Raw genomic sequence first — 21,833 nt, forward strand, 5'->3', positions numbered from 1 at the left:
TTTCACATTAATTTTGTCCAATTTATCATATTGATTCACTAAATTTAGGATGCCAAGGTCCATCTGCTAAGTGCTAACATCATATGTTTGGTATTTACAGGATGTATATATAATTAATTCATTTTGGTTAATACCATTTGAGTTAAGGAAAAATGCTGCTCCGGAAATTAGATCAGGTGGAGAAGATACTAAAAGAGTCAAACACCAAACCACACAAATGGTAGCGGGGAAGGAGAAAGACAGGATGGCGTAACCACAAAGTATGAAAACTTCCCTCTTTTCAGGAGCTGCAGTTATCTTCATTTGGTTGACAGTTACTCCACAATATTTTTAAAGCAACACTGAAGGAAGCTGATGCTAATGCTAAGAGTTCATGCCCCAGTCATAAGGCTGATATGTCACTTTCAACTGACCATTAGCAAGCAGCTCCAGCAATAACTCAGACTTCTCCGCCACCAGGTAGTTGGATATATGCTTCAGTATCTCTACCTCACTCTTACCGAAATCCACACTATACCTGGAAGAAAAGATAAGATAAAAAGCAAGAAAAAATATCAGAATAGGTCCTAACCCCCCCCCCCCCCCCCCCCCACAACTAGATACATGCCATCTTTGCAGCCCAAGTACAACTAGGCAACCCTTGATAAGCATGAATTTTTATGACTCTAATTCATACTGGGAAAGCTTGTAAAACCTTTATTTTTCAAATGGATATCATCTTTTTAACAGAAAATACTAAGAATCTTTTTAGGAGTTCTCTTTTAACAACTTACCATCGAAGAATCTTATTGAGTGATGCCACCTTTGTTTCAGCATCAATTATGACCCCTCCATTCCTTAGAAAATTGTGGGCTGCCTCCATCAGCTCCTTGTCAATGTTCCCAGGTGAGTAGCATCGGAGAGATGGCCCAGATCGTGTTCCATAGACCAGTGCAAAATGAATTAGTGGTTCTACATATGGAAGGGCAACCTGATCCAGTAAAGCAGCCAATGAGTAAAAAAAGAAAATACTTGCCAGAAGTAATCTATAACAGAAAAAATAATAATAATAAATAAAATAAAAAATAAAACGTGTTATAATAGGGAGGGAGAGGGAGTCAATGCTAAGCCAGCATGCTTGTTGCAGTATTAGTCAAGAGTTCACTTTTGCTGCAACCATATTTTAGCAATGGCTGGTTGCTGCAAATGAAGAGACCAAGGGACCATTTGATAAGAGCTTAAGTTGCTCAACTAAAATGACTTAGTTTTTGTATTTTAGTGGACAAAATAATTAAATAATAAAATATTCAAGGGAATAGTAACCTACCCAATTTCTAGCTTCAGCAATTAATGAGCTCCCAACCTCCTTAAAATCTTATTCACTAAAAGGAAAAGCAATAAGCTTTTCAGTTCAGCCACTTCACCTGTTCTCAAACAGCCCCTAAATGTTGGGTGTAGATCCCACTCACATTAATGTGGGAGTAACAGTAGATAAAGTGAGATTATCAAGTGAAGTTTATGTTAATGTTAAACCATTTTGTCTTCTGTTACTCTCACATTATTGTAAGTAGGCTGTGCAGTCTGCACCCAATGTGGAGCTGCTTCATTCACAGAAACAACCTGGGGCTAAAATATGGTCACGGGAAAAGTGATCTCATCCAAGTGGTGACCCCTACCAATGTAATTCTCCAATAAATATCCTTGTCTAAGCCAAGGTTGAGGCTCTGGAAGCAAGGTGCATTGAAGATTTGATCAGTAATGGCAGATAATATTTATTATTTCATGAAAATACGGTAAATGATTACTGTACAATGATCAACACAAAATGTACAAAATATTCCAGTTGAGCTAGCCCACCGCTCTCCCAACCTCCCCCTGTCATCAGTAACAACCCTGAGCTCCAGGCCACTCTCTTTCGACCGATTGGATGGAGACCCCACACCAGGGTATGTCTGCTGGCCCCTTCTGGAGCTAGAGAGTCTGCAAGAGAGATTGTAGACCTAGGCACACAAATCAATTCAGCTTGAAAAACCTAAACCTGAGACATGACTTTTCTAATTTGGTTTCTAAGCCTCCATGGACCCTCCATAGCAATGTTTTAAAACACGGAGGCATGACGCCAAGCGTTCCACTACCTAGAGGCGTGAGGCGTAGTTCAGAATGCAAGAGGCATAAGCCTCCTGAACACAAGGAGGTGTAAGCCTCCTTAAGAGGAGGGGGGTTAGGAGGAGGATGAAGATGAAGGGGGGATCTCATTTTTTCTTTATTTTTAATAAAAATCTTTTATGTTAAGAAGAATAAAGATGCATAACATTAGTTGAAAGGGGGGGGGGGGGGGTCTTGTTGAAGCAAAGGCGAGCTCGCTCGCTGTTTAGTGGAGCAAGACCCCCCTAACTCAAAAAACCAAATTGGGCTGCATCAAAAAGGGGGCGGGGGGTCTCGGGGGCGAAGCCCCCCAGCCAAAGGGGCAAGGGGCAAACCACTTTCTTTCCCCTTATCTTTTCTTCCTTTCCCTTTCCTTTTCTTTCCTTTTCTCTTTTCCTCTTCTCTTTCTTTTTCTTTCCCTTCCCTTTCTTTTCCTTTCCTTTCCTTTCCTTTCCTTTTTTTTCTTTTTTCTTTTTTTTCTGTCTTTTTACATAAGATGTGCATGAGGCACATGAGGCGTACGCCTCTAGAACGCCTCATGAAAAAAGCACATGAGGCATACGCCTCTTGCACCTGAGGCATACGCCTCCCACGCCTTTTAAAACACTGCTCCATAGAGCCCCTCAACCCTGCAATAATGGATTTGGAACATCCTTCAATGATCAACTCCCTGAACTCTGATGTGCCTGCCAGTCTTAGGACTTAAAGAAACTGTCATTAGTTCAGCTCTAATAGAAGACAAATCCACGTCTCCAATATTTATTTTGTAGAGAATAAATTAGTTATAATTTATTTCTGGTGCTGATTGGGTAGTTTAGTACTTTTATCTTTCCCAGTTTCCTTTATTAGGTACATGTCTTTTCTTAGTAAAATTAATTGGATCTTTTGTTATGAGTTCATGAAGGGCAGATCAGTCATTTTATTAATGCTTGTAAATCTCTCTTCTTGTTGTACTATTAGTTTCTGATTTACAAGTTGGTAGTATAGCTTATTTACCTAAACAATTGGTTCTATATCTGATCTCTCTCTTGAGCAATATAAGGTAGAAACTACATGACCTTGATGGTGGGTTGAAGAACTAACCAATCTCTTCATGGCTTATTGAATCACCTACATTTTATTAGCTGCTTTAGTATTTTTTCTGCTTAGGCATGAATTTGTAGAGAAGCGTCTATTTTGAAATTTCAGAAAATCGTGTTTGATGTTTTCTAACTGGTGAGAACAGAAAACTATGTTGGGAAACTAAATTTGATTAAGTATATATTTTGTGATTGCCAAAATCAAATAGAGGCAGATTCTGATATGTTTTAATATTTATGTGTTGAAATCCCAAGTGCTGTTTTAGTGTTAAGTGTTAACTTCTTGTAAGACCATGGAATGATATCTTGTGATACTACAGGTGCAGCTGTGATTGTGTGCTGTGTTCTAGACTTGTTTTGTAGTTCTAATGAAAGGTCTTGCCAATGCAAAGAATTGAACAATCATGCTAGCTTATGCAATGGGGTCTACTACTGATTACAGTGAAGCACCAAAAATTCCTATTACCACTGTTAAATTAGATGGGACAAACTACCTTGAATGGGCACAATCAGTACCAAAAGTGAAACATTTTTTCTCTGCATATACCAATAAAAGGACGGGGGGGGAGCCTCCAATATCTAATCTCACAACAGGGATTGCTTTGACTCACCTTGGAACGTTTATCTTTCACACCAAATGGCCTTATGAGATTATATGGAGGTCGTTGATTTCCCCTTAAGATGCCATTATGAATAACTGAAAGTGAATAGGTGCTTCCACCAATAACATACTTGAAGTCTCCAAACAATTTCCGCCGCTCCTGTGCACTTAAAGGATAGCCCCAAACTAATATTCCATGGATGGCCATCATATTATAGAGATTTATGAAAAAGGCAAGTTTCTCCTCCCTTGACATATCCTGCAACTCCACCCTCTGAAGTTCCTCAACAATTCTCAAATACCTGTGCAGAAATAGCAGTTACAAATGCCAAAAGTAATTAGGAAAACAGGCAATTATTAAGAATTTAAGATGTTTCATGTATCTTCAAATTTCAAGATTTAGCAGACCTTGAAAACTCCTCACTGCCATGGATACTTCTGTAATCAATATGTTTTCCATCTTCAGATGTGTAAGCTTCAAAGATTGCATAGGACAAAAATCTCAACCTTGATGCAATTTCAACTATGGGCTTGGGTTTGGCGTCAAGTATGCCCCTTGGAATATTGTAACAATGAGACAACACAAGGGGATCATGATCCAGGAACCGATACAAGTGGTTACCATCTTCAAAGACATTCTCTCTGGAGCATGGCAGCAAATTTCATAAAGAAAAGGCAAGGGTCATCTCATCAGAAACACGTAAGAGAACTAAACTATGTATTAAGTTGAAACTCAACATATTTGGAGATGGGCCAATTACAAGGGACATACTCAAGAACATGCTGGAAGAAATGTTTATTTGCCAGCTTTTGTCCAAGCTCAACAGCCTGTCTCAAAAACCAGAATGACAAGGAGAATGTTAGTGAACATAGAGTTGAGATAGAACAGGAATGAATAAAGTTACCCAGATGAGACAAGAGATTTCTATATTAGACAATAGCATGATGAGAAAATGGATAAAGTTTAAGTTGAGCTTTTCATCAGTTGGGTTGTTTGGTTTCAGGATGTTTTTCATATGTATCTTATGGCAGGATTTGGGTTCTGGGATATTTAGTCTACTGTGTTTGTTTTAGGGGTTGGTGATAGGGTCCTCTGTGATGTTGTATTTGGATATGGGTTTCTTTTGTGATAAATGAAGAATTTATTAATAAACCACTGATATAGAATACACTTGGAGAGGTACGAGCTGCAACCTCTCCAACCCATCAAGAACTAAAAAGGATTACAACTGAGCCCAATACAGATTTTCCCTATTTGCCCCTTGCTTAGCTAAACAATCAACCATAGCATTGGCAGATCTCCCTACCCATTGTATTCTAGCATCCAAATTCCTCATCAAGCATTTGAATCTTTTAAGTTCATTTTTGAAGCACCAAACTGTTGTCTCTGGTGGTTTTTCTAACCACCTGAGAATCACCTTCTATTAGTAGCTGCTCCACTCCTAGCTGTACAGCAAACTGTACCCCTTGTAGTGCAGCTAATAGTTCTGCCCTCATGGAGTCCCCTTCACCTAAAGGACCAGAAAACAGAAAAGTTACAGAACCACTTACATTCCTTATAACCCCTCCCATCCCAGAAAGACCTAGATTGCCCAGACTACTACCATCAAATTTTAACTTCATGAAACCTTCAGGTTAAGTACCCAAGTACCCAACTCATGTGCATCTTTGTCTTCAGAGAGGAACTGCTTGCCACTTCTGCCCAATGCCTCCACAGGTCATTAAAAGAAAACTGCCTAAATAAATCCAGAGATTTTAACCACACTATAGCACTGTAAAGAGTAGTCGTTCAAGATTGAACAAACACTTACAAGAGAAGAAAAAAGAATAAGAAAAGAATAAGAAAGAATAGGGAGAAGAGAGAGAGAGATTTTGAGAAAAGAGAGAGTTGGGTGTTTTGAAACAGCCACCCCACTCTTAAATTTATATACATAGTATCATACTTATAAAAGGACTGAATTGCTTACATGGCAAGATAAGATAAAGCTGAAATCATAAAAGATTAATCCTAATCTTATCATAAAAGACTAATCCTAATCATAACTTATTGCTGACATACGAGGACCACCTTAGTGAGATCCACATTAGTGTTCTCTACACTCCTCCTCAAGTTGGGAATAGATAGTTGTCATTCCCAACTTGCAGAAATCTGCCTCTAACTTCTTCCTTGAAACCGTCTTGGTGAGAAGGTCTGCCAGCTGCATGTCGGAGGTGATGTATGGAAGGCATACTTCTTGAGATGTAACCCTCTCTCTGATAAAATGTCAATCCACTTCAATATGCTTAGTTCTGTCGTGTTGTACCAAATTATGAGCTATATTGATGGCAGCCTGATTATCACAATACAACATCAAGGGTTTCTCATAAACAATACTTAACTCCTCAAATAATTATCTCAACCATAGAATCTTAGCTTCAGCACTGGAACGAGAAACAACATTTTGTTTCTTACTCCTCCAAAATACAAGATTACCTCCTACAAAAGCACAATATCCAGAGGTAGGTCTTCGATCATCAACACACCCAGCCCAATCAACATTTGTGTAAACTTCTATCTTCATGTGATCATTATTCTTGAATAAAATGCCTCTGTCTGGGCACCTCTTCAAATATGCTAGTATTCTCTCAACTGCAAGGAGGTGAGTAGTCCTAGGAGAGTGCATATACTGACTAACCACATTGACTGCATAACTGATGTCGGGTCGAGTGAGACAAAGATAGAGAAGTTTTCCAACTAACCGTTGGAACATAGCTTTATCTTCAAGGGGCTCTCCACCTTCTACACTGATCCTGTGACTTTGTTCAATAGGTGTGTCAGCAGGCTTAACACCCAACTTTCCTGTTTCTTCCAATAGGTCAAGAACATACTTTCTTTGAGAAACAAAAATCCCATGCTTGGATCTGGCTACCTCAATGCGCAAGAAGTATCGTAGTTCTCCCAAATCTTTTACCTCAAACTCTTGATGGAGTTGCTTAAGGGAATCAACCTCACTATTATCATTTCCTGTTACTATAATATCATCCACATATACAACAAGCAAGGTTAAAGAAGTATCCATTCTCTTAATAAACAAGGTGTGGTCTGACTAGGCCTGTACATATCCGAACCTTTCAAGGGCTCGTCTGAATCTATCAAACCAAGCTCTGAGGGACTATTTTAGTCCATATAAGGCTTTGTTCAACCGATAAACCTTATTTCCTATCTCTATACCATAAAATCCAAGAGGCAACTGCATGTAAACTTTTTCTTGCAAGTCTCCGTTGAGGAAGGCATTTTTAACATCAATCTGATACAACGGCCAAGAGTAATTGGCTGCAAGAGATAATAGGACTCTGATAGTGGTCATCTTTGCTACTGGTGCAAAAGTTTCCAAGTAATCAATACCATATGTCTGAGTAAACCCCTTTACAACTAATTGGGCCGTATACCTTTCAACGGAACCATCAGCATTATGTTTCACAGTTAACACCCATCTACATCCAATCGGTTTCTTCCCTTTAGGCTGATCAACTATCTCGCAGGTATTGTTTCTAATGAGGGCATCCATTTCTACTTTTATTGCATCTTTCCACTCAGGAACTGACAAGGCTTCTTGTAATGTTCTGGGAATGGGAATTTCAGCAATAGATGCAAGAAAAGACTTGTAGGAGGGAGACAAATGTTCATAGGACAAGAACTGGGAAATGCAGTGAACTGTGGATGTGGTGCAACGGCGTTTGCCTTTACAGACTACTATGGGAAGGTCAAGGTCATTCAATGAAAGTGAAGGCTCCATGGTGGAAGATCTCTCATCTGTAGTATTTGGTGAAGAGACTGTGGTACCTAGATCTAGATCTGTAGAAGGAACTGGGTTGGCCTGGACTGCTGATGACCAAAATCAACCTACCTCCATCGTCTGTGATAGACACTCGCATCCTTGCACCTCTGACAACCCTCCCCATTACATCCCTCTTCACTTAATGGGACAGGTAAAGGAACTTCTGACGAGTTAATCCCAACCTCACTACTCTCCCCCTGAGGAGAAACCCTTGGATAATAGGGTACATCTTCAAAGAAAGTGACATCCATTGAGGCAAATCTTTTCCCAGAAGTAGGTTCATAGCAGCAATATCCCTTTTGAGTTTGTGCATAACCAAGGAAAATACATTTTGAGGCCTTAGGATCAAATTTGGAACGATGAGGGCCAAGAATCTGAACAAAGCATGTACAACTAAAGGTTTTAAGGGGAACGGTAAATAACTCTTTATCAAGATATAAGAGGGTAAATGGAGGTTTCATGTCAAGAACCTGTGAAGGAAACCTATTGATGAGATATACTGCTGTAAAAATAGCTTCCCCCCCAGAAACGTATAGGCATATTGGAGGTAAACATAATGCTTTTGGCCATCTCCAATATGTGTCTATTCTTTCTTTCAGCAACCCCATTCTGTTGTGGTGTATGAAGACAGGCACTTTGATAGATAATCCCATTTTCAAGCAAATAGGAGGCTAATGGGTTTGCAAAATATTCTTTCGCATTATCAGATCTAAAAATTTTGATTTTGACCCCAAATTGGGTTAAAATCATTTAATGAAATATTCAGGTTAATGTTGGAACCTCATCTTGAGAACGCATGAGATAAACCCACGAAAAACAAGTATAATCATCAACAAACAGTAGGAAATATCTGTAACCCCCCCCATGGTAGTGGTATGGTAAGGTCCCCAAACATCAGTATGCACAATTTCAAAGGAAATATTACTTCTATTATTACTTAATGAATAGGTTGTCCTGTAGTGTTTTGCAAGTTCACAACTCTTACACTTCAAACTAGACATCTGGATAGATTCAAATAAACTGGGAAACAAATTCTTCAAAGCCCGAAAAGATAAATGACCCATCCTATTATGCCAAAGCATAGCCTGATCAACAGACTGAGAAACACAAGACCTCTTAGTCTCACTATTTTCCCAATGAGAACTCCCTCCAAGCAGATAAACTCCATTTGCCTCACGGCCAATCCCAATCACCTTCCTTGTCTCTAGATCCTGAAAAACACATTGATCCGGGAAAAAGGTTATTGAACAATTCTAGTTTTTTGTAATGCTACTAACTGAAAGCAAGTTAGTACTAAGCTTAGAAAAATGCAAAACCGAAGATAAGGAAATGGCATTAAACAACTTGATGTCTCCCTTGCCAGAAATAGGAACGAGAGAACCATCAGCAATGGACACTGTCTCTACCGGAAGATAAGTGATGGCAAGCCAGTCATATGGTCAGATGCTCCTAAATCTATTATCCATAAATGTTCTGTATTACCTGTACCTGAGGCCCGATTACCTGAATGAGCAAAAGCTGAGGTAGGGAGTGTTGATGGTGTCTGAGGTGGTGGAACTAAATTACCAACTTCATTTTCCAGCTGAATTATAGCAGCTCAGACAACAACTAGGGTGTCTAGAGGAGTGCCTCTTGTGCTAGATGAGGTTGCACTATCAGTTTTAACAGCCATATTTGCATTCCCCTTTTTGTTTTTGAGTTTTGCTAGAACTAGATGTGGATGCAACTTCCAACAGATATCTTTAGTATGTTTAGGTTTCTTGCGATACTCACATACTAGGTCCTTCTTAGCTTGCTTCTTCATGTCTCTTTCCTTATCACCCCCAGATTTGGGCTTAACTGCTGTCAGAGCTTATTCAAAAGGTTGTTGCTGCATCATAACTTTTCACCTAGTCTCTTCATTGTGCACTAAGGAATAGGCCAGGGACAGAGTTACATTGTCTCTTGTCAACAATTGTTGTCTCACAATATCATATTCAGAATTTAGACCAGCCAAGAATTCAAACACTCTATTAGTTTCAATCTGCTTTCTGTAAGTCTGTGCATCCTTCTAACTTTCTCATTCAATTGATTCAAGGTGGTCAATTTCATGCCACAGGGATTTCAAGATTGAAAAATAAACAAAACTTGTTTCTCACCTTGCTTGATGTAAAGAGACTGGGCCGAATGGGCCCTAGCATCTTCTTTTGTAATATCTTTTATTTTATTGTTGGCTAATGGGCCTCTCTTAATGGGCATGTTATTTCTTTCTGTTTAATCTCTTTATGTTACTACCTAGTTGGCCGCCCACTTAAGGGCATACTTGTCATCACTCTAATTTTTAATTCTTAATAAAAAAAAGGTTAGAGGAGAAAGGGGAGATAATTTGACTTCTTCTTCTCCTTCCTTCTCTTTTCGCCATCTTCTTCTCTTGTATTGTTGTTCTTACTTCTCTTCTTCCTTTCTTCTAATCTTCAAATTTACACCTAATATTTGAGAAAAGAGAGAGTTGGGTGTTTTGAAACAGTCGCCCCACTCTTAAATTTATATACATAGTATCATACTTATAAAAGGACTGAATTGCTTATATGACAAGATAAGATAAAGCTGAAATCATAAAAGATTAATCCTAATCTTATAAAGACTAATCCTAATCTTATCATAAAAGACTAATCCTAATCATAACTTATTGCTGACATACGAGGACCACCTTAGTGGGATCCACATTAGTGTTCTCTACATATAGGATACACTCCTTCAGATCTTGTTGGCTTCGCACCTTCTCTTGGAATATTCTGGCATTCCTTTCTTCCCACACTGTCCAAAGCAAAGCTGCTCTTGCAACCCTTCACATTATTCTTCCTCTTCAATGGCGCCAAACAAAGGTAGAAGGGTCAAAAATCCTACTTACATCTGCTGGCATATTCCTCCTGCATCCAAAATCAAGAAGAGCCAATCCCACAAATCTGCTATAACAGTACAGGAGATCAGTAAATGGTTGCAATCCTCACCAAAGGATTTGCAAAGAGTACACCAATTGGGTGAGAGGCAAAGAGAGGGCCTTCTCCTTTGTAGATTATCCAAGGTATTTACTTTCCCATGAAACACTTCCCAACAGAAAGCCAAGACCTTAGGGGGAACAGGCTTACACCAAACCTCCTTAAAAGGGAAAGAAGAAGAATATAGAGGACGACATAGGGCCTTGAAGAAAGAAGCACAAGAAAATTTTCTTGAGGACACAAGAGTCCAGAACCTTTTATCTGGTTCCTAGGATCCAAACACACTTTTTCAAGAGAACAATAGGCCAGTTAGACTCACAATTTCCTCATCCCTTAGACCTCTCCGAAACCTAAAGTCCCAGACTGGAGTTAAAGGAGATTCCGAAAGGGAACATAAAGAAGAAATAGGCTCTTTCTTATACAGAGAGATAGAGAATAAGGATGGAAAGAGGTCCTTCAACGGAACCTCTTCAACCCAAACATCTTCCTAAAACATAACCGAATTACCAATACACACATCATACCTGAGAAAATTGTTGAGTTGAGGGAGAACACTGTGGATTGCCTTCCAAGGTGTTACCAAAGTTGCCCGCTAGAAACCCTAGCATCCCATCCGTTCTTTGAGTGGACATGAATGCTTCCTATCACCTCATACCACAATCTTTCTCTCTCTAATGGCCATCTCCATAGCCATTTCCCCAATAATGCCATACTCTTTTGCAATAAGTTCCATAATCCTAGACCTCCCTCTTCTTTACTTTTGCACACCACCTCACACTTCACCAGGTGATCCTTCCTACTTTCTCCCGATTCCAAATGGAAGTTCCTCGTAAACTTTTCTAGCTTCTTGGCTACCCTAGAGGGAATCCTAAAGATTGATAGAAAATAAGTAGGTAGGTGAGCCAAGGTGGCCCTAATCAAGGCCTACCCCCCAAAGAAATATAATTTTTCTTCCAAGAGGCCAAACTCTTCTTAAACTTCTTTAGGACCAAACACCAGAAACTACTCTCCCTAGGGTTTGCCCCTAACAGAAGACCCATGTAAATCAAAGGCCAAGAATCTATAGAACACTCTAAACACCTTGCAATTGCCTCCAACTCTATCATTCAAATTTACCCCTGCCACAACACTCTTGTCAAGGTTAATTCTCAGGTTGGACATACTTTCAAACTTTTTCACTGTCTTTAGATTCCTTACCTGCTCAAGGTTCCCTCCTTCACCGAAAACTAATATGTCATCTGCAAATTGAAGATGGGTGACTGGCACTCCAGCCCTGCCTATTTTCCAACCATTTACTAAATTCTCCCTACCAGCCTTTGAGATCATTCTACTCAATACATCAGCTAACAAGGTGAAAAGGAATGGTGAGAGAGGATCCCCTTGCCTTAAACCCTTACAAGTTGGGAAAAAATCCTTTATCCATTAATCAGGATAGAGAAGTGACTAGAGCTCACATAGCCAAAAATCCACTTACACCACCTTTCTCCAAACCCACACTGCCTCAAGACTTGTAGGAGGAATTGCCAAATAGGCATTTTTCAGATCAAGCTTGCAAGCCAAGCCCTTCTTTTTGGATCTCCTCATTTCTCCCAGGCATTCATTAGCTATTAGGATTTGGTCTGTAATTTGTCTCCCTTGCACAAAAGCCCCTTGGTATTTGCTGACTAGGGAAGGAAGGACCTCTTTAATCGTCAGGGATAACACCTTAGCTAGGATTTTGTAGATGCCGGTCACCAAGCTTATAGGTCTAAAATCCTTAGGGAGGATAGCACTAACCTTCTTCAAGACTAAGGCCAAAAAAGTAGCATTGACTCCTGGACTTACTACATGATTGTCTGCAAATTCTTTGAACACCTCACAAAGATCTTCTTTTAGGACCTCCCAACAACCTTGATAAAAAACCATTGTAAAACCATCTGGGCATGGCACCTTAGACCTGTTCATTGAAAACACTTCCCTTTTAATCTCCTCTTCTTCAAAGCCTCTTTCCAACTAGCAATCTTTTCACTGCCCAACCTTGGCCAATCCAGTCCTTCCAGAGATAGCCTCTCATCCAAAGGTCTTCCAAACAAATTTTTGAAATGGTTTATAAAGGTCCTAGCTATCTCCTCTTGGTCTATAATTGCCTTCCCTTCTACTTCTAGTTTGGCTATAAAGTTTCTCCTTCGATGTCCACTTGCCAAATCATGGAAAAATTTGGTATTCCCATCTCCTTTCTTAATCCCTTGATGCCTTGATTTTTGTCTCCAACAAGTCTCTTCCCCTAGCAACACATCCTCTAGATCCTTCTTCAACAGTCACCTCTGCTCTCTCTCTCTTGTTCAATCAGAATCCCTTGGGACTCCTCATCTAGAGCCTCAATTTGAGTGATAATATTTGACTTTTGCTCCTCCACTCTTCCAAAATGATCTCTATTCCACTCTTCAGTTTTGATCTTAATCTTCACAGCTTCTTGTGGAATTTGACACCCTTCCATCTTACCCCACTTAGCTCTTCATCCCACCATTCCTTCATTTTACCCTGAAACTCCGGATGTGTTAACCACATATTTTCAAATCTGAAAGGTCTAGAGCCAACATTAAAGGATTCTACACCTATCTTAATAGGCCAATGGTCCGAAGTGACCCTAGGCAGAGCTCTAGAGACCAAGTTGCCCCAATGGTTTTCCCAAGTTAGATTGAAGAGGAACCTATCCAATTTCAAGCTCAAAGGGTTTTCTTGGAGGTCAGACCAAGTGAATCTGTGTTGTAGCAGTGGAATCTCCTTCAATTCACAATCTTCTAGAAACTCATTAAATCTTCTCATACTTGTTGTGACTGACTGATGAGGGTTATTTTTTCATCTAAAAATCTTATTACATTAAAGTCCCCTCCCACACACCATGGGCCATCCCATAAGCCTTTTATTGCAAACAATTCCTCCCACATCTCATTCCTCTCTCTGTAGGAGATGGGACCACACACATTAATTACTACCCACATGAAGCCATCCTCTACATTCCTAAATTTGATAGATACAAAGAATCTTCCTATCAATTCCTCCACAAGTTCCATTATCTCATTTCTCCGAACCGTCACAATTCCCCTGGACCTCCAAAAGCTTCTAACCCATCTTGCATTTATCTCAGACAATTTTGTCTCTTGTAGCATCACAATATCTGGATTTTCCTTCCTAAGATGATCCTTTATTACTCTTCTCTTCCTTGCACTTCCCAAGCCTCTCACATTCCAACTGAATATTTTCATCAATGTTTTTTTCTAGAACCCCTTCTTTTGCCAACCTCCTTTCCTTACCTAGACTTCTTCCTCCTATCTCCCCTTCCACTAAACTCTAGATCCCCCTCGATATCCGAAAGTAACCTTTCCACCTCAGACCTTTATTCTTTTTATTTTCCTTCATTTTTTCATTTTTCCTGCAATGTTTCTTTATCTCCTCCTTCCCCCCATTAAAATCACCCCCTTTCAATTTCTTTTCACTCATCTGCCTTAGCCCTACCCCTTTGCCCTCCTTGTCTCCTTCAACCCCTACCTCCTTCCTAGCCCAATCCTCTCCCAAACTCCCTTCCACATAGCCCTCTCTAATTCTGCGTTCCTCAAAATCCAAACAAATCCACCCCCAAATTCTTTCTATCTCCTCCTCCCTACCAATTCTAACAACATAACCTACCGTATCTTTACTTCCCTCTCCAGGACCTTCCTTTCCACCCTCTGACTTGTCACCACCCTCTTCTTGAAAGGATGCTGGGGTATCTGCAAAAGGCTCAACACACAGGTCAGTACCATAAACCAAAGGGACACACATACCTAGCTGAAGAGCAGACAAGGTAGCACAACAAGGGCCTTTGGGTTGGGACAAAACAGCTGAGGCCAAGGAGTTCCCCCTGGTTGGACAAGGTAGAGAAGTGGTTTGTGTTAGATTGGCAACCCCTTCTGATCTTATTAGGAGCCAACCCTGTATCTGCATCTCCCTTCTCAATCTACTTTCACATAACCTAAGGGAGTCCTGTCTTTCTAAGCCAATCCCCATATAGTATTGCTCTCTTTGATTAGCTCCCTCGATTAAGGAAGGTGTAGCCAGCTTGCACAGCATTTGTAGCCGACGTTTCAGCCTTTCTACCTGTGTCAACCTCGCCTCCACCAAAAGTGTTTTCCTCTAGAAAGAGAATTTCTGCATTGAGGTTGTTATCCTCCAAAAAAAATCCCCTTTGTCTTGCAGATCGACACTACCCAAACTATCTATGTCCTCCATATCAATACCTTCACTCGATTCCACGTCTGACCAGTCCCACTCTTGTAAAATAGTCAGATCCTTCTGCTTTACACACCTTGGATTCCATCTGTCTGGTGAGATCTTCGATTGTTTCTTGACTAGAGTCCACTGTAGTGAGCAGCTACCAGTCGATTTTGCTCCTGAGGAGCGGCAGCCAACAAAAGGGCGAGAGGACAACGATGATAGACAAACTGTCTTGTCTATCAACACTCCCCCCTGATCGAACACGTGAGTTTTAAGTGGCTCACGTGATTCCTTTAAGATTCTTCCTAGCAAGCTTCCATGGGCCCCTTGCTTATTACCGGGCCCAAAAGAGAAAATGGGGTTTTGCTTATTACTTGGCCCAGTTTTAACGACTTGCGACTCCACGTGACTTTTAATAAAGTCACACAAGTATAGCCCATTGCCCGGTTTGGTTTTATCATGCCTGGGTTTGGTTCTTCCCTGAGCCGACACCTTCTCCTTGTTTAAAAGTGTCATATTGGCACCAGCTACAACCTGTGCAAAAGTCTGGCCGCCCTCCAGACTGTTTTCTTTTCTTCTGCATGCATAAGACCTTCCCCCTGAATACTACCTTTTTGTTTTTCCATTTTAGTGAAAGTGTTATTTTTGTTTGAACCATCCAATCCTTTTTTGCCATGCAATTCTTCTTCTTCAACCTTCTCATCTCCCTCCCTACGAGCCTCTTTCCAAAGCACAGCTTCAATGGATGAAGCCAGCCAAATTGAGTAAAACTGCCCTTCAACTCACACCTCTATCTTCTGAGGTATCTCCTCAGGTCTTACTCCATTTAGTAAAATGGAAGCTGAGTAGAGGTCTCCCCAGAAAACACCTCTTAGTGATCCTCCACACATCAGAGCAATGGCTTCAGCAGTTTCTTGCTTCCACAAGTGAAAAGGTAACCCTAAGAGTCACACCAGCACCCCATTCAACAAAGAAATCTTTAGAGTTTGACCCTGGACACCATCTTGATATTGTGAAATTCCCAAGTTCAGCTTGGATATTTAAAGCCTCAGCTTCTACTCTATTCTTGAGCAAGTCCAGCAGTGGCCTTATCTTTCTCATTAGTTTCTTAAGGAGCTTTGGTATATCTGTAGGTTTTTTTCTCTGTTTTTAGGGGTTTTGTTAGGGTAGGTCTGTTGTTTTTTTGGGTCTGCTATTGCTGGGTAATTACTTATCACCCTGCTGTAATTTCCTTTCCTTTTTTCTCTAATAAAGTATTTTTTTATTTATCTTAAAAAAAAAAGATAGAACAGGAAAACTACTGAGCCTTTATATCCCCTTCTTTGACAGAAATAAACCATCTTGCCTGACTTGTTCAAGCAGGCTAATTCATTAAGCATGGAAGGCCAATTGTATGGCTTAGTGTTATCAATTATAATTTTTAAGCATGATTATAAATGGATATCAGATCTGGCACCTACGCATGGACTTGGGAGACTCAACTTTTATAGTTCCAACTCAGAGATCTCACAGATCAAAGATTATCCACACAAATGATCATAACCAACCAGTAGTTTACAGAAAATTTCAACTCTTTGGGTGGTTGTTATTCTCTCATCAAAGTCAGATATTCTCTCATCAAAGTTCTAGATGCCCTTGTAAATTTCAACAATCATTTCAATCAACAGTCAACACTAAGCAATTAATGTTCAAGAACTTCAGTAAAACTTCTTTTTATCATTAACATTGAAGAATCTCTATTAATATGTAAAAAGGCATCGATAATATGTACAGTATGGGCACCACATAGACCATCTTAGGTATACCCCTTAATATAGCCCATGATACACCCTTTTCTTCTTTTAATAACATGTTTTTATCCTCTAAAATTGATCTGTGCCAGAAGTTTAATGAAACTTGACACTAATATGAGATTAATAAAGCCAGCTTAAGAAGCAGATGACCAAAATCCATCCAAAGAGTCATAGCATTGATAGAACTCTCTGAGCCATACAAGTTGTAGCCCAATTATAACCAACAATACCAAAGTTTGAAGGGCATTAGCCAGTAAGAAAATCCTTAGTTCAGCATGACAAATTTGAGAATTTAAGGTGAATGGAAGAATAAACAGATCCATGATTTTAATGAAGGAGATATTAACCCGATCAAATGACTTATCCTTCTTGCCACTAGCAACAAAAACAAAATAATAATAATAATAAGAATGCCATCCATTGGATGTGAGGACCATCCTTATCAGGTCAGTTTGTGATAGAATATCGCTTAGACGACACTGATCAATTTGGTGGGCCTTCAATCTCTAAAGGTATGACATGTTTACAGCCATGCAACCTGATATCTTATTTGACTGTGCATTAACCTTGGGCTTTCCCAAGCTTAAAAGTGCATATGCAACTAACCTCTTCTCTTTCCAACTAGCCTCTGACCCTACAAAACAGTTGGTGAACCTTCGCATCTTATAAAACCTATCCTTAACCACAACAGTTTCTCTCATTTTCTGAACAATAATAGCCAACTCATCCACTGTCCCACTACTGGACATGTCATCTTCACCAGAGAGTGGTGGTAAAGGAGCTGCATCTGATGGTTCTTGAGTAATAAGGTCATCAAGCTTTCCAGACTCATCCATGGTCCTAAGCTCACACAACCCTCCCACCAGGACTTCATTGAAGAACACCTTAGGAACAGCATTAGAACCAGTATTTTTCTCTAGCTCCAGCTTTCGACTTGGATAGATATCAATGTTAATCTCAACATAACTTAGCCTTTTTGAATGCAGCAATAACCTAACTTCTCTACAATCCTGACAACCAAGCCTTGTATACAATATAATCCGCCCTCTCATTGCTAATGGTTGTGCCAATTCTTCTACACGTACATCTATCCTTCCCTCATTTTTGTTCTCTGTATCAAGATCCCGTACAATCCTAATATATCTTAAAGGATTCCATAAAGATTGTCCCTCCGTTTTCTGAGAAACTTCTTTTGCTTTGGCTTCTGAGGAAGAATTCTCTTCTTCCTTCATGTTACTATCTGAGCCATCATTTTTATCTTTGTCATAGGAAAGATTTTGTTCCCTTTCATCTCTTTTTCTCAAAAGCTGACTAAGAAAAGTAGAGACGCCAATTACTTTCTTCTCCTTAACAAAGTTCCTGAGTGTCACAGCAGGCCAAGCATATCCCTGTATCTCCTCTGGATCAACATTTGAGGCACATGCAGATGAATTCCTAGTAACTTCCTTCTCAGGGATCTCAGTTCCATCAAAGACAGGATCTTTTTTTTTCTCCTCAATTAGAATCTCCTTAGCAGACTGCTTTTTCTCTTCTTGACTTAAAGACTCCAACCCTCTAGACCCCCCAATCTTGACATCTGATCCTTCTATTCTGTCCTTGTTGTCTAAATTGGAGTGTTTTTCTGTGATTTTTAAAGGTTTCATTTCAGCCTGTAATTCCTCTTCATTTTGAAGATCAACTGTATCCATCTCTGGAATTTCAGAAGTTGGAGGGACCACCACATTTTTCTCACTTAAAATCTCCTCAGAAGACTGTTTTTTCTCTTCTTGGGTTTTACATTCCAATACTGTAGACTCCTCAAATTTAACATCTGAACCTTCTCCTCCTTCTGCGCTGTCTAAATTGGAATGTTTCATGGTGACCTTTAAAGGCTCTTCTATTTCAGTCTGTAATTCCTCTTCTTCTTGATGATCAACTGTATTCGTCTTTGGCCTATCAGAAGTTGGAGAGTCCACCACATTTTTCTCGTTTAGAATCTCCCCGGTAGATTGTTTTTTCTCTTCTTGACTTTTGGATTCCAATCCTCTAGATTCTTCAACCTTAACATTTGAGCCTTCTCCTCCTTGCCTGTTGCCTAAATTGGAATGTTCCTCAGTGATTATTGAAGATTCCATTTCAGTCTGTAATTCCTCTTCTTTTTGAAGATCACCTGTATCCGTCTCTGGATTTTCAGAAGTTGGGGGGACCACTGCATTTTTCTCATTAGAACCTTTGCTTTCCATTATTCCAGAAGATTGTGATTCTTGGATGTTTGCACTTCTAAAGAAACATAAGATCTCAAAATCTAATCAATCTTCAGTACTTATGGCAAACTAGTACTTATTTCCATAATCTGCAAAAACCAGTATGGAATTAACTTAGTAAAGGTATGTTCTACATGTTCTTTTACATATTTCTTAAAAAAGAAACCCGCATACAATGTTTTAAAAACAAGAACCACAAGTAAAACACAAGGGGCTTCCTAGAACTTTGAGGGTGTTCTGCAACATGAATGTTTTGTTTTTGAAATTGCCACATCAGAAAAAAAAAAAAAAAACAAATCTGCATTCTTATCTGTGTTTTTTTTTTTTTGAAAAGCAAAAAACTAGTTGATTTTTGTCTCAAAAAAATGCATGTTTTTTAAAACAAAAATACATTTTGTAGTATAGAAATCATATGATTTATGGGACATGATAAACCAATTTGTATTCAAACCAACTAGTTTTGTTTTGTTATGCTTTTAGAACTCGCAACAAGAAAAACAGTTCACATTGAAGAACACCCCTTTAATAATACAAGAATATGAAAATCTAAATTCTGAAAAATAAAAGAAAAATTACCACAAAGCCTATTAGCTCAATTGGTTAGAGCATCATGTTATTTACATGAAGGTAATAGTGTTATACATTCAAATCATACATTGGTTACACCTTTTTGGCTCCAAACATCAAAAGTAGAACCTACAATATAGTGAATTAGTCATTCAACAACAAATTCAATATTAATTTATAAAACACAATAAGAGGCCAGGTAAGGTACAATCTAGAAAATGAGCCACACTTATGAGCCTAAGCAAGCCTAAGGCATGACTTTGAAAACTTATCATCATCATCTAAGCCTTATCCCAACTATATGGGGTCAGCTACATGAATCCTGTTTTGGCATTCCGTTCTGTTTAGTGCCATATCCATTATTAAATTATGAGTGCTTAAATCATTTATTAGTACTTCAACCCATGTCCTGTTTGCTCTGCTCCTAGCCCTTCTAGCCCCTTCAACTTGCAACAGATTACTGCTTAAGGATTCTGTAGATGGCCTCCTACTTTGAAGCTATGTCTACATATTTAATCTAACATCATGGATTCAAAGTTTAGATTTCTTATCAGATTTCAACCTCATTATCAAAATGTCAGTGGAATTCTGAAATAGGGGTGAAATTTCAAAAAGGAAAAAGCACTTGCAAGTAGAAGATAAGAACTAGCATAACCTAGGGAGGCCGGAGTTTCAAACAGTTCAAATCAAAGCAGTTTATCCTCTTTGTAACAGAGAACGGGTAGCGATTAGCATAACACCAGGAAAGCAGTGTAGTCGTTTATCAAGCAAACCATTCAGTTCTTTTTTGTCCTTTGTACTTACTTTACTAAAAGATCAACGAAACAGTTAATTATGTAAAAATAACCAAATGAAATGCTGAACCCCATTCAGACAGGATAAAAAATTAAAAAAAAAAAAAAAAAAGTGGAACTATGAGAAACGTCTCTCACGCCTTAGCCGTTTATTTTTCTGATAAAAAGCCAAATATTTAAAGACCAGGTACACTTGAAACGGCAGGCTAATTATTTGAGAGAGTAGCTAAAATGCCAAACGATTGCCACAGGCAGCAAAATAAAGAAAATTTATAAGAGGTGAAAATAAAAGGGCATGTAAAGTGCAAACCCAATGCAAATGCATCAAGAAAGAAAAACATAAATTAATTAACCATTAAAATCTAACCCGAAATATCATAAGACTGAACTCTGAAGACGTTGATACCCAACGCAGACACCCCAAAACCTAACCTTTATCAATAAGACCATAAACGTTTGAAACGTTCAAAGTTCTCTCCAAACGCAATACAGAGTTGAACAAAAACACTAGAACCATTTCCACCGGGATTTCTTCCGCTTAATCCACGGAACCAGTTTCAAACAAGACAAAAGATCGGTGAAAACCAGGAAACCAGAAACAATTTTCAAAGACCAGTATGGGAAAAACTTGCGGATCCAACGGAAACGAAGCAATCAATTCGAGGAAATAAGAAGATTCAGAAGAGTTTGAAAAGAAAACAGTAGTGGAAATCTGAAGAGACTTACAGAGACAAATTCTGACGTGATCGGATTGAAGCAGTCCGAAGACGTCGATTTCAGAGAAGGAAACAAACGAACACGGAAAGCGGGAACTCCGCGGGCGGAAAGGCATGCACGGACTAAGACCCTTTTAATTTGATATATTTTTGGAAAATATTGCAAAGGCACTATTACTTTCTATAATTACAAATATAGCCTCATAAGTTTATAACAGTACCACACCACCAGTCCACCACTAACTCGACTCCAGACCTGCTGTTTAAAAACTCTCCCTTAACCAAAGTTTCCCTCATGTGTATAGACTGGTGTGGTGTGTTTACTTTTGATTGATTAGTAGTGTTTTATTACTGATTCTTACTGTGGTTTCACTGTTTGTGCTAAAATGTAGTCTACAAAAATCTCTCTCCCAAATATAGGAACCTACCGGTCCAATTTGCCGGTTTGGTTGGAGCCGAGGTTTTCTTTTTTAAGGGCAAATTTTTTAAATCTCTACTGTATAGCTAATTAACAAACTGTATTGTCTTAAATCATTCTTAATGTTTCTGACAATTGACTAGTTCTAATTCTGTTGTTAGTATTGGTTAATATTCTGTCAAAATCTGTACACATGTAACATCACATAACGTTTAAATTTTTTTTAAAACCCAATATTACCATTGTCCCATTCTCTCGACGCAGCAATAGAACACCGGCATCAGCACCCCCTCATCCCCTTATGGGGTTTTTTAAAATTTGCCCTTTATCATTTCATTTCTTTGTGAAAGATAGTAGTAGTCAAAATCTTGGACCCCAATAGATTGATGCCATTTCTGACGCTTCCAGTCCATTGATCGCCATGCTCGGTCTCTGAACTCATTCTAGCAATAGAACACCAACCACCCGC

General features: G+C 39.2%; 1 protein-coding gene across 1 annotated transcript; it reads right to left on the reverse strand.

Annotated features, from left to right (window-relative positions):
* LOC104605896 (uncharacterized) lies at positions 1 to 21,098 on the reverse strand. The gene is made up of 9 exons (XM_088892204.1): positions 20,957 to 21,098; positions 17,249 to 18,958; positions 13,375 to 13,380; positions 6,714 to 6,748; positions 4,577 to 4,632; positions 4,213 to 4,446; positions 3,815 to 4,106; positions 774 to 970; positions 1 to 517 (listed from the first exon to the last, which is right to left on the reverse strand). Exons 2-9 carry the CDS (start codon positions 18,846 to 18,848, stop codon positions 364 to 366), a joined length of 2,574 nt encoding a protein of 857 aa, XP_088748330.1. The 5' UTR covers positions 18,849 to 18,958; positions 20,957 to 21,098; the 3' UTR covers positions 1 to 363.
* Positions 21,099 to 21,833: the final 735 nt, after the last annotated feature.

The sequence above is a fragment of the Nelumbo nucifera genome, chromosome 1 (assembly GCF_055504915.1).
Source record: "Nelumbo nucifera cultivar China Antique chromosome 1, China Antique-T2T, whole genome shotgun sequence".
Taxonomy (NCBI): Eukaryota; Viridiplantae; Streptophyta; class Magnoliopsida; order Proteales; family Nelumbonaceae; genus Nelumbo; species Nelumbo nucifera.